Below are 14963 nucleotides of genomic sequence, written 5' to 3' on the forward strand. Positions count from 1 at the left end.
GAACACCATTTAATAGTATAAATTTTTGCCTTTTTTTTTGTATCTGTCCATTAAATAATTTGTTTAATCAGTGGGTCATATGAAATCGATTTTATGCAGGAAGCGAAGACGTTTTTACGTCATATTGAGAAGGAAACATTTGTTTGATGTTCTCTCTCTCCTTTGACGTGAACATCTTTATTACTTCTGAAAACGCAAAGTCGTTTCGTTAAATACATATGTAATGCTTAAATATAGGTTTTCCTGCAAGTTATGGGTTTTCCATTAACGAAAATAGAAATGTGATAATAATATGATCGACATGCACCTTGACATGTTTCCTGCTTTCCCCCTTTTTTACTTATGTCGTTAACTTAGTCCTGTTTCTATCTGGGGTGTTGTTTGATACGGGAAAAGTGACATACACCCTCCCATCGGGAAATGAGTTCCCCTTCGTCTTAAAACGGTGAAAACTAAACCTTTTTGTGGAAAAATATCGCAATTTAATGAAAAAATTACAACATATGTTAAGTCCAGTTTTGTAGTTCTGGTAATCCTTAAATGAAAATCGTGTTGTCAGATAGATTTTAATTTTATTTTATCAATAAGTCTTTGATTTATATTTAAATTAAATTGTATAACTGCATATTCAACAGTTTAATTATTTAAATTTTTTTTTTTTAAAACTTAGTTTTTTATTATTTGAGAAAAGTTATCGCATTAATTCATCTCTCAAATAATTGCTGTAACTACATATTTAAGGAAGTTTGCATTCTCATATTCACTAATAGCTATTAAATTTCTTGATATTTTTATCATTTATCTGTAGACTTTAACAAGTTATTCATTTTATAAATTTTGAAAATGAAGCTTACTATATTGTTCAAAGTCATTAAGCACCGAACAACAAAATTCAATCACACCTGTGATAAAGTCATTTTTAGTATTCCTCCATTTGATGGGTTAGATTTATTTATCTGTATTTTGTTCTGAAAACGTATAAAAGTCAGACATTATTATAAACTCTTTTCTCCGATTGTCTTTCACATTATGTGATAATACATATCTTTTAAACTTATTTAAGTATAGTGAACAACTACCTAACTTTTCATTTGGTGACGTAGTTAAGTTAACTGTTAACCGAGCTTAAAGCCAAAACTTAAATATTTTCCTCATAAAGGCCTCATCTTTGCTATAAATGTAAACATAAACAAAAACCGTTTCTGAGGCTTGCGAAGGAGTTTTCCCTTTCTCAAATATACTTAAAACATAGTTTGTTACATAATAGAACTGGTTGAACCTTTTCTATATGGGGTAAATATAAACATGGCTTAAAATAAATATTTTCTGTATGGGGTAAATATAAACATTAAAAACAAAACAGTTAAGAGGCACCGTTCCGTTCCAGTTAAGTATTTTATTTTGAATTGTTAATGTAATGTTTTTCTGAATTTGTGAATTTTGTTGTTTTAATTTAGTTTTACGAGGTAAATACATGTACGTTAATTTTTTAAAAATTTTGATTAATTGAATTATTTATTTATTTTATTTACTGATTTTTAATTTTGATTATTTATTTATCTTGAAGGTATACTAAATAGGTTTTCATTTGTTGTATAGTATCTAATTTATTTAATTTTAATGTGGCCTTAATATACATTTTTAAGCGGGACCACCTAGTTTTCAAGGCCCCTACGGTTAAGGCAGTTTAACGGTTTAGGAGATTAATTCTGTTTCAGTGCCGTCGCTAGGACGTTTAATTAATATTTAAATTAGAACTTAAAATGCATTTAATAGCACTTGAATCCAGTAAAAAAAATAGTAAATAAAAATATCAATGTAAAATCAATGCTGTAGTCAAATAACACTTTCCTCTAACTAAATGTATGCATATTAAACTGCTGAAAATTTTTCAGAAGTTAGGGACATAATTAATAAAAAATTTAATGTATTAATTGAGTATTTTTTTATTAAAAATAATGTTAATTCTGCTTCGGTGGTATTTGAATAAAAATATTTTTTTTTTTACTTTTTTGATAACGTTTTGTTTGTTAACGTTCTGTTCTACATTTTAATTACACTTTCTATTAATTTTATTTTGAAAACTATAATATCTGATAAAAATAAGTTTCTTAAAATAAGTTATTGATTAAATGTTTTAGTTTTTCGAAATATAATTTTTAAAAATTTTTACTATTTCAGATTATTACATGCAAACCAGTTTTACTTTTTTTTCTTTTTTGTTTCTTTTTTGCTGAAAATATTGTAATTGATGCTTAGATGTTGAATATTTAGTTGGATATGAATTTTCCACTTGGGAAGCAGTATTAAATGAACGTATTATAATTTACTGTATTATGCTGCTTTTTTATTTTTATCACCAAATGTCAACATAACGCTCCAATTTTTCTTTTGTTTACATATGCTGCATTTTGTTTATATTTTTGTAATTTTTTTTATATAAAGAATATGGTCATAACGGTTTAAAATAAATAAATAAATATTTCTTTGAATTGTTAATGCAAAAAATCCCGAAAAAAGGTCTATGTAGTAACATTACAATCTAGAGGTATATTTGTCCATTTTCAATAGACGGAATAGAAATAGCACCGAAATAATAATAGTGCTATTTAATTTTATAGTCTAAATTTCTAATTGTTTTTGTAATCAATGAGGATAAATGTGTCAATTTCCTTTAATTCGTCGTCACTGTTTCATTTCTTAACGATAAAGATTTTTTATTTTATTACATTTAAGATACCTTTTCTGCTTGCTGCTATATTTAGTTTTAACTCTTTCAGACAATAATTATCCAATGAATTATTTGGTTATAAGGGAAAGTTATGATATGATAACATTGAATAATTCCTAATAGGAATAAATTTGTGATAACATTGAATTAGTTATAACAATAGAAATAAGACTGAATAAATCCATTTTCGAAGTAATAAAATTTTATTGCAAAACGAGTTAAATCATTTATCGATTTAAGTTTTTATGACGTGAATGTTTCGCACCAGCCAGCAAGTATGATTTTATTTTCCTCATCCGTCCTTTAATCATGTCATCAAATATGTTTGTTAAAGATGTTTACTTCTCATCTATGAGTAGTGGCTCCATCTAGAAGATTCTCGGAGACTTATCCTTTACTTTAATTTTTTTTTCTTTCTGCATCTACATCGGCTACATCTTTGTATGCCAAGATGGTACATGTATATGTAACATATTATCGGAATAAATATCTTGTTATAACTTTATATTTATAACGGGGTACCATTCATATTAATCTATTTGAAGAATAAGTAAATTTATCCTGGCTGACAGTTTTGCAATGCTTATTATACAGCGTGTTTCAAATACTTTACCTATTAAAAAACAAAAATAAAATAAAATTGGAAAAAAAAAAAAAAAAAAAAAAACAAATAGGCCTATTATTGTAAACTTAGAATGAATTTTATGTCTTGAGCATCAAATTTGCTCAGTTATTTTGATTAAAAAAAAGTGTATATAAACTTGCGAATTATACGAGAACATAAAAACTATTTTATGTCTAACTTTTATATGATCAACACAAAAATGAATTATTTTTGATACTTAATTAAAAAAATATATATTTGAATTTGTTTCAGGAAATTTTAATAATTAAGTATTTGTACAATTTAAATTGTATCAATTTAATTTTTAGTATAAATCCCATATTAGATAAAGATAAAAAAAGAGCTTGTAATTATATTAAAATTATGTTTTTTGTCAAATGCTTTTAAAATAATAATTCAATACTTTGCAAATTTTTTAATAAAGAAAATTTTAATTTCATTGAAATTATGTTTGAGACATATGTATTTAAAATAAGGATTTATTATTACCTTGCAAATTTGCTTACAAATAATGATTTGAACAAAACTTAATATCTATTATATATATTATAAAATTATTAAAATGTTAATTATTTTATTTAAAGTAAAATTTATGAGTGATGAAAAGTGAAAGTCTTTATATGTCAAGATTCGAATAAAGTTCTTCTAAATGTTTTCATTCATCCTTTTTGAACTACTTAGGCGAATTGCGTTATATTCTCCAAACCATATACTTTTCAAAGTAAAAGTACTTATGTTCACAGCATAAAAATTCCTTCCATAAATTATCATTCATTGTATCATTTCAATTATTTTCAATTTTAATTATCAAATTCGTATTCATTCAATATTGGAGGAATTATTTAAAAAAAAATGTACTTCGTGATATTATCTTTTACAATTATTTTATATATTATTATGTTTGTTATTCTCTCTTGAAATTTCTTCATGTCTTAATGGAGCTTTTGTACAAAAAATTTAGTGCTGGACTGCTTTTTAAACCTAATGTTGATGAGTAGACCTTCATCAAGGCATTCTGATCTGCTAATTTCTTATTTCACTTAGATCACTTAGAAGATCATATCTTCCAAGGAAACTTATGAGTGCTCTACTTCGAAATAATGTTCTTAGAATTTCACAGATTGTGATAATTAACTGATATATTATGGTTGTAAATATAAAATCATTATGGAAAATGTTAATTTTGAGTGCTCTTATTTGAAATACGCTCATAGAATTTCGTGGATTGCGATAAATAACTGATAGACTGTGGTTGTAAATGTAAATACAAAATCTTTATGGGAGATGTTAATTTTTAGCGCTCTTATTTGAAATAACGTTCTCAGAATTTCTTGGATTATGTTTATTTGCTGATAGATTGTGATTGTTAATACAAAATCATCTGGGCTATATTAATTTTGAGTGCTCTTACTTGAAATGTCTTTCTTAGAATTTCATGGATTGGGATAATTAGCTGATAGGTGGAGGTCGAAAATACAAAATCATTTTATTATATCCATTGAGAAAAAGGAATTTCAATAAGTTCATGATGTCTGAAAATATTTGTTGAAATATTCAGCAGATGGCGACACTATTTTTTAAATTCCATAGCCATGGCTGACGGTCACTGAACTCAATGAGATGCACGTGTTCGAGATTTCGGCGCAGAGCAGTGAAGACCTCGCGCAGGGGTCTTACGGTAAGCAGGGTATTAGCACGCTTTTCCTGCGGAACCCCTACTTTTCCTTGTTCCCGACCCCCTAAAATGGCTGCTAGAATCTTGTGTTTTCCGTTTTTGGCAACGGAGGCGTGACTAAAATTTGTGAACACAAATTTAATCCCCCTTTCTTGTCACCCCTCTTATTTCTTTGCTGATCCCGCGCATTGAGTGAGTTAATATCGTTGGAACGGGTGAGTTAATATCTTTTTCACAAAGATCTCATTGTATTTGGAATCTCATTAAATTTTCCGATTTACGCGGGAAAATAAAGGCTTTATAGGAAGGGGAAAAAAACACTGCATGCTGTACTTTATTTTTTTTTTTGAAATTATGTAAAGAGCTTGTAAAACAGCCGGCACGATTTATTAATTGTGAATCTTAAAATCTTTTTATCATTTAAAAATGTGAAAATATGACAAAGATGAGCTTTATATTGCACATATAAGTAAAATTTTATTTAGTTTAAAACGTTGTTAAATTTTCTGAAATACATAAAAGTTCATGAAAGCAAAAGAAAAGGAAAAAAAAAAGAAAACCTAATTTATTATTCACAGGTTTTAAAATTAACGCATTTAATAAAATATATTTGAATAATTTAAACGAGAATCTTAATAAAAGTAAGTTAGATATCAATACATTTTTAATCAAATTAAAGATTTTTCTATTTACGTAGACTGTACTATTATGCAACCAAGTTCGTAGACTAAGATTATATAATGTTGTACAAAAAAAAATGTTTCTTCATTATTATATTTTATTTAATTTATTTCGTATTGACTTTAAAAGGAGTTTGCGTACAAGTTGCGTCGTTAAAAAACAGGATTAAAATAAAACTTTGATTGTAATAAAATATAAATATTCGCTTCAAATTAAATATTCACGCTAGTTTCACACATTTCCATTTTTTTTCTTTATAAAGAAAGTTGAGATGCAATAAATGACTTTGTTTTTAAATACTTTGTGTGTATTAAAAATCGCTCAAGTATCATAATCATATATCATGAATTAAATGTGGGATTTTTAATTTTGATTGGTTGATATGATATGTGTAATAAGTAATGGGCAAACTTACGGGAAATATAATCATTACGGGAAACATCATACAGTAATCATTTGTAATAAAAAAATTATATATTTTATGCACAGTTATATTTATGTTCCGGTAAAAGGAAATAAGTGAAAATTTAAAAAAATATTTAAAAATATGTGTGTTTATTTGTTACAAATTTTTATTAAAAAATGTCTTTTTACATTTTTCTTTGAGGGAATATAAGAAAAACTGTAATCATTTTGTTATAGTTTTCTACTGCGGTGAATTGAATGACGATTAACGATTTAAAGTTTAAGAATGAAATTCAAATTTTAATAGTTAAAAAAAAAATATTTGTGAAAGTATTACAATAGGTTTTTTTTCTTTCATTTTTTCCCATAAATTGCAGAGACCTGTCATTAATAAAAATTGGCTTAAAACTATTTTTTAGTAAGTTTAAGTTCGTTTATGTCACATATTTATTACAATTCACAATTTAGTAATTTTATAAATAAATTTCTGTTATTGGGACCGATTTCTTACGAAAATTAATACCCTGAATATAAAAATACTATTTAAAAAAAAATTAAAATTTTTCTAAATTTATTTTAAAACTTTTTTTTTTAAACTTGAATGGGAATTTTAAAAAAAATAGTTTGATTTTAATTAGAGAATTACTTTCATTGATCAATAGAACTCTATATTCATTCGAATTCTAAAAATAGTTTCCTGAAATAAACAAATTAAGAAGAAAAACAAATTAGAGATCTTGTAAAAACATGTTTGACAGTGATCGTAGTTTCTACCAATCATCTTTGGTCATCTGCATTTAAATAAATGTTTTTCAAATGCAGAAATCATTCTAGTTAATGTGTAAAAAAGAAGGATAAGGATTGTTACAATTAAGACTTGTGTTTCGAGTTGAGATAATTTACATAATTGTTATATATTTTGAAGTAGTATATTTTTAGAAAAAACGACGATAAAATTGTAAAATTTCAATGTATTTTGAAATACCCGATAGAACTATAAATTTTCTATGTAAAATAACTGTGGAATGGTTTCCTAGAATAAAAACTTTTTATATTTAAGTTAGGTTTTTAATTTCACATAAAAAAATACTCAAATCAAATTTATTAAAAAATATCACTAGTTATAAATAAAAACATTTGAAAATACAGTAGTACACATAAATAATTTTTCCTTCAATTTTATAGATATGATGGATAATGTTATGTAAATAGTGTCGTTTAAAATCTTAAATGCGTAGTTATAATATTTTTTAGTATTTAGTGATTTACATCGATGCACAATTCGATTATTGCTCAATTATGCAATAATAAGTCATGTGACTAATTTAAATGTGGTGAAATATTATTTCTGTGAAAAAGCTTTGAATGATTGGTGCTAGAATTAAGATTTATTATTTGAGATTACTTATTTTTGATTTATGATATTTAATGCTATAATTCTTTATACTTCATTTTTACATTACATACATCATCTAATCAAAGTCGTAGTTAAAATATCATAAGCCTTTAACTTTTGAAATATATGTTGAATATATGTAGGAATAAATGTAGAATTTTTGTGTTGTGAATAAAATGTTATTCGAGCATAATTTAATAGTTATCATCTGGATTACATCAAATTATGTTCCATTGATGAATGAATCTTACCATTTAAGTACATTCCCTTTAGTTAACGAAATTAGTTATTTTCAATGGAATAAATGATTTGTGTTTCTACATTATGCTAGCGTTATTAATGATTATTACGAACCAAACATTTAATTGAATGTTTCAAGTTTTGTGAGTCTTACATGTTCATTGTACTGTTTATTTTCTTAAATCGGTATAAATAAAATGTACAGTTAGTTTATATTGTATCTGTTTTTAGTAACATTTTATCTTTCACTATTTTATAGTTAATTTTAAGATGTCGAAATAGTTTTTAATACTGATTTTCATTCATTGTTTATTACAACAGCTCTCTATTAAAAAACAAATTCAAAAATAATAATTAACTACTCTTTAATAAAAAGCATAGCCTTTTTTTTATACTTATGTATAATTTATTTTATTTTGTAAAGCACACTGTCTGTTGGTTCATTAATTGCCATCATAGTGTTGTCTAACTAAAATCTTTATTATAATAAACTAAAAAGATGTTTATTACAAATCGAAAATAATAATTATTTTTTAACTGAAAAGCATAATATTTCTTTATTCCCGTATATAAATTATTTTGTTAAGTAAAACACTGCGTCTATTTTATTGGTTTATTAATTGCCTTTATGGTATTGTTTAACTAAAATGTCATGATAACTAACTAATAAAATGTTTATCATAAATCCTTAAAAGTAATTACTCCATGATAAAAAAGCATAGCGTTTCCCACATACAATTATTTTTTGTTTTTTAAATTACTCTTGTCTATTGGCTTATTAATTGCCTTTATGACGTTGTTCAGCTAAAATGTTTTATTATAATCTATCCTGTTCCTGACAAGCCGATCATTACGGGTCAATTGTTCCTTCTCAGTCAATGAGTTTTCTGTATCTGTTTACAAGGGGCTGTGCTGTATTTGAAAAATTGCTTTATCGCCTGAAGGGTGTTAGAGCAAAAGGTTTAATTGCTTTAAAATTTATTCTCGCTGAGTTTAAAAGGATCATAAATTTTAATTAGGTTTTCGTTAAAGGGATTATTGGTTATTATTATTGAAAGGAAAACACATCTCTATTTCTGTTTTAAGGAAATTCCTTTGTAATCGGGTTATGTGTTCATTATTTATTAAATGTAAGTTTGTTGGTGTCTAATTTATTTGATCATGATTTATTTAAAAAAATTTTAACCATATTTTATTTAGCAACAATAATTTTTTTCCTTCCAAATCTGAAGCTCTTACAGGGGTCTTGCCCAGGCCGAATTTGCTACCGTTTAATGGTACCATCACAAATTCAACTTTAGGAAAAATGGTAGTTTCACAAAATGCTTTTTCTTAAAATCTTATTTTTGTATCCCTTAAGAAACGATAAATGCATATTTTTGTGTTGACTTTTTAATATAATTTTTAATTTTTCACAAATTATGTCCGAATTTTCACAAAATAGGTACCTCTTAGAAAAACTTAGACAGACCCCTGCTTATATTATTCTCTCTTGTATTCAAAGTATTTATTTATTTAAATTATTCATTTTTACATTCAAAATTATCTCTTATATCATTTTACTATAATCTTATTATAAGCAATATGAAAATCTATCAGTCATTAATGTGGACAAATCTAACCACTTTTAAGTCTACTTCCCTTTGTTGAAAGTATAATATTTCAATATAAATTTTAGAATATCTTTATTTTTTTTTTTTTTTTTTAAAGATTATTTTTAGTTTTAGGCATAAACTAGATCTGGATTTATTTGAATTCAATTTTAAACTGTTTTTAACCATAGAAGATAATTTTCTTTTTGTGGAACTTTTATTAAATTTACTTACCATTTGTTTGTTTTTTCTTATAGTGGGTGGTGTGCAGAGGAGTAGTTCGGTGAAGGGGATTAAGAAGGTACCTCCTCCAGTGGTACCCACCTTAAATGTGAAGACTACCCATTTTAGAAAAAGCCCCTGTATCTGCAATGGCGATGACCAACTGACCGTTGAATTAGATTCAGACAGTGACTACACGAAACCACCTAGGTCACCATTAAACGGTAAGTTACTATCAGTAATTGTATTTAAAATTTGTTGTCACAAAATATAAAAGCAGAAGTAGAATTTTTAAACTGCAATAATTATTTATGATAAATTCAGTGTTTTTAGTTTACCCATTCAAAGTTAAATGCTTGCAGAAACTATTGGTATTTTGAACAAAACTTTTTCTGCACTAGTCTCGATGGAAATATCTTTAAATTATTTATTTTGCACTCTTAAGTCCTTGTAGAACTATTGGTGTTTTGAACAGAACTTTTTATGCCTACGTCTCTGCAGAACCTAGATGGAATTATCTTTGAATTATTTATTTTGAATTCTAAGTCCTTGTGGTGTTTTGAACAGAACTTTTTGCGCACTAGTTTCGATGGAAATATCTTTAAATTATTTATCTTGCATATGTAGACATGAATACATAATTTTAAAATTTAACCACGTGAGGTTAATTTTTTTAAGAAATTTTTTTTGTTAACAAATTAAAATAGCTTGTTAGTTAAAAATAAGGTATTTTATTTAATTAGAGTTTGTATATTTTAACAATGCTCACAGGAAATATGTTATTAACAACTTTTGTTGTAGAGCGTTCTATATCCTGGGATGATTATTTCTAGGTAAATTACTACTACGTGAAGATGATTATTACTTCCTAATTTTCGTAATTTTTAAAGATTTAATAGTAAAATAAAGTTAGTAATAGAATACACTAGTGTAGAATAGAGAATAGTTTAATTGTAAATCATACACAAATATGTCGTTGAAATAAATTTCAACGACAAATAATAGTTTCAGAAATCATTGGAAAGTCTTTTGTGACTCCTGGACAAAAATTTTCTAAGGATTTCGCATTAAAATCAATTTTTAATCCTGAATCATTTGATAAGTCAGCAAGTACTAAAATAAGTTAAAAAAATATCATAACTGTTAAAAGTTTTTGCGATCCATGCTTCTATAGCTGGTCTATAGCTTCGAAACAGTTCTCTTTATGTCTCGGTTTTCAATCTGTACTTCCTTCATTTTTCTAGAGTTTTTTAGCTGAACTTTTTCCTTGTTGTCTTCAAAATGGAATCTGATTGCCAAGTTTTTGTATAAACCCTGAGTAGAAATTTTCTACCGATTATCTTGCTATTATTTTTAATCAACGTTATTTGGCGAACTTATAAAAATGGTATCGGAAATTCTGGTATCCTTAATAATGAAACAAATTTTCTTTCTAATTTAAAATCACCTTGCTACTTTTTTTTTGCATTTAATTTAGCTTCAACATTAATTGTTAATAGACCTATAATTGTTCTGAAATCCTCTGACATTTCTTTCCAGTTAAAAATAAAAACACACAGTCGATATAAAAAAAAAATCCTATAGATTCCATGGACTCATTCATCATGTATGACACTTGCACTTAACGACTGCGGCATTTAGTCGTTAGTTTTTCCCTTTTCATTCTGTTGGAGTGAATGTTGTTTTCCCTTTCAGGATTAATCCTCTTGTCAGTTGACTGCATGTGTTAAGTGAATGTTTTTAATGAGAATGAGTCCTTGGAAGTGTAATGGAGTGAAGAAAACGGTTGTCTTGTAAGAAATCGATGAGTGGGATTTGTGTGAGGAAACGCAGTACCGCTTTGTCTCTCTATTTATTTCAACTTTCTTATTTTGAGAGTTATACGCGTATCTTGATTTACAGTATCATTAAAAGTGATTCTTGAATTTTTTTCTTTTTTATTACTAGCTAGAGAAAAGGTGTCGCAGAAGTAATTAAAGGGACGTGTTTTTAAAATTAAAACGAAAAATTCGGATTATTTTAAAAAAAACAAACAAACAAAGATATTAAACTTGTGATCGAAAATATTAATTAAAGTAGCAAATCTTATATGTTTATTTTTTATAGTAAGGAATAAAAATTGTTCATTTTCGAATTGCGAGTATTTATTAAAAAAGTATGTTTTTTTTAAAAAAAAAGTTCATTTTATTTGTATTATTATTTATCTTTTATATTAAGTGTTATTGATGCTCTATTGTAATTTTCCCGTTTACTATCTCAATTGTTTTTATCACTGGTATTAAAAATTTAACACCCTAAAATTGTATTAAATTTTACATAATGTTAAATATTTATTTTAATTCTAAAATTTTTTGTGAAAATTTTTGCACTGATGAAAAATTCCTTTTCAAACGCAAGTTTTAATTGAATAAAAAATTGTTTTTTAATCACTTTTTTGCCAAAGTGATTTTCAAAATTTAACTATTTTAATTCGAAATAAAAAAAGAGTGTTCTTTGCTCGTATGTTTAATTTTTATAATTAAGATATATTTATCTTAAATATTTTCTCATGATTAATTTAATATCTGTGAATATTTTGCACGCGGTGAGCGTTTGTTCTGTCTGTTACCTATTATATGTATATTTCCTTCCCTCCTTAAGTATCTTTGCTTCCCGGCATTGTACTGATCTTGGCAGTGAAACAGTTTTACAGGGAAATATTTAGTTGAAATAATCTTCTCGCGGGAAAATTTTCGTGAAAAAATAATGATCACAAAAATAAAGATTCACATGAATATTAATGACTGTTATTTTTTTCATTTTCTTAGGAGGTTTATGTTAATATTGTATTCATACTTTTTTGTTAATTTTCGTAATAGTTGAGAAGTAAAAAAGTTTTTTTTAAAAACATTTTCTTCGGATTTCATGTTAAGTTACTTATTGAACTTTTAATCAATAATTTATGTAAAAGCATTTTGTCTTTAACATTTAGTAATGAGTCATTCCCCTCTCCCCATGGTACGGATCTTTGTAAAGAAACTGTTTTATCATTGAAAGTTCAGAGGAGTTAGTTAAGTTTTTTAAATTTATTAATGAACTAATTTTATTAATTGTGATAATTAAGTAATTATGTTATTCATTGTAATTATTTTTTATTTTATTTATTTTTAATTAGTTAAATCTTCATTCTGATTATGCTTGGGTATTAACACCTCTGATTGTACGTGGATATTATTTTTCTGTGTTCATTAATCTAATCATATAGAAGTTCAAAATTTTCTTCTAAATGTGTGTGTGTTGTTTTATTTAAGGCTGTTTTTCTAATTATCAACCTATAGTTTGTGTACGAGCACTTGTCTTTTATATCTAGTATTGAGTTTTTTTTCTTCCCTGCATAGTACGGATATTTGCAGTGAAACGGTTTTGCAGTGAAATATTTAATTTTAATTGTCCTTTCGCATCCTTTATTTTTATTTATTTTTTTTATTTTATTTATTTATTTAAAATTTGTTAAATATACACTGTATTAAATAAAAACATTTTGATTTCAATTGTTCACGTATAATATTAGTGTGAAGGAGAAGAGAGAACTTCAAGCTCATGAAATTTTAAGTTGTGACAATATTCTCAATGCACTCACCTTTTTAACATTTATTTTGATACAATCTCACTAATGCTGTAATTAAACGTTCTTTCGTCGTGATGAAAATTTAAAAATTTTATATGCTCTTTAAAATAATTTTTATCGTTTTGTCGGTATACATAATGTTCATAATGTATAAATAGTTTTAACCAATAGGTTTTTGAAATTTTGATTAAAAAACTAAAAATATTTGTCACTTTCAAAAAATAGTAATAATTTAACTAGTGAGAGTTTTTTTCAGGTAGCATTTTTGCAGAACATTAAATATAGTTCTACCATTGAGTGATAAGGTTTAAAGATAAAACATTAATTCTATCAATTCGACTTTCAATTATTAGAATAAATATCAAACCATTCATAATTCAATTGCATTAAAAACTCAACTTTGAAACAATACAACAGCGAAGGAAAGAATTTTATAGAGCAGTGGTTACCAATTTACTTCGGCTATGGAATCCTAAATGATCAATCATCTATTAGCGGAACTCAAGTGCTTAAATTTATAAATAAATAAAAATGTGTTGTGATATAAATTTTATTTATTATTTTGAATACATTAAATGAATGAGTAAAAATGAAATTTTTTTCATCGTGTCGTTTTATCAGTACTATTTATGTGAGACCGTTAAATTAACAGGTCTGAAGTGGTATATAGTCTTTTAATATGATTTTAAGTGTATGCATTAACTGAATATAAGTGAGCTAAAATTTGTTTTTCATTGAAATAAAGACAAAAAAGAACCAAAATAAACGTTGGGAATGATTATTACAGAGATATATTTCTTCATTGTTGAATTTGGTTATTTTTTATTCTATACGAAATACTAATGCAATTCTTCACAAATGTGTCCTTATTATTCATTCAATATATATTTTAAAATTTTTATTAAATTAAAATATTTAAATTATTAAAATTTTTTTTCTTTTTTTCTCTTTTCAAGCATTTTAATTAAATAATTTCAAAAATATAAAATAATGGGTAATCAATCAGATATAAATTTAATTGTAGATTTCGAAAATCAGAACTGATTTTAAAAAAAATCCTAACTCTCCGGACCATTCCACGGAACCTCCGGGTTCCGCAGAACACCATTTGGGAACCGCTGTTCTAAAGGATAATCAATATTCATTTTTAGTATTGGAATAATTTTCAAATTTTATCGTATTTTTCCGGAACTAAACATCTCTTTTCAATAAACCTTTTAAAGTACCTCTTCGATGCTTTTCCGAATTGCAGAAGAGCCCTATTGTTATAGATAAGATACCTTCACTACATACCACAGAATATTCTTTGTGCAATATAAACATTGAAAAGTCTTGTAACCGCCGAGCGTAAAGAGAGCAAATTAGAGCCAAATGGTCCCCATAAAAGCCATTTCCAAGTCCTTGGAGCAGAGACTCGTATGGTCTGTCTCGTTCCGTATCCAGATTCATGGCTGTAATGAGTGAGAGACGGAATTCAGGAAATGCGACGTCATAAAACTCTCCAGACCATCTTTTCTAACACTCGCCATTTTCTTTGGAATTTTTTTCTCAAAACTACACTTTTGCTTAGACATTTTAGAAATATTTTGGCGAGGTCTTAGACTTGTAGTTGTACAACCACACACACGTCTTTATTTTTAGTTTTTGTATCGTTAAGTCTTTGATGCAGAATTTTTATTAAACACATTCTTCTTACTTTTGCTTTATTTTGTATTAATTTAAGCCAAAACAAGTGAAAAATATTATATTTAGCATATTAATAATTTATGGTTATGAAATACATCATTAA

At 26.0% G+C, this 14963-nt stretch overlaps 1 protein-coding gene across 1 annotated transcript in view; it reads left to right on the forward strand.

Moving 5' to 3' along the window:
- LOC107452725 (uncharacterized) overlaps positions 1–14963 on the forward strand; it is a 135738-nt gene that overhangs the window by 67997 nt on the left and 52778 nt on the right. Inside the window, exon 2 of the mRNA XM_043057155.3 lies at positions 9603–9791. Within this exon, the coding sequence (XP_042913089.1) occupies positions 9603–9791 (189 nt within the window). The remainder of the gene's footprint in view (positions 1–9602; positions 9792–14963) is intronic.

Source organism: Parasteatoda tepidariorum, chromosome 2 (genome assembly GCF_982258835.1).
Source record: "Parasteatoda tepidariorum strain Cologne lab strain chromosome 2, Ptep-v5.0, whole genome shotgun sequence".
NCBI classification, from domain to species: Eukaryota; Metazoa; Arthropoda; class Arachnida; order Araneae; family Theridiidae; genus Parasteatoda; species Parasteatoda tepidariorum.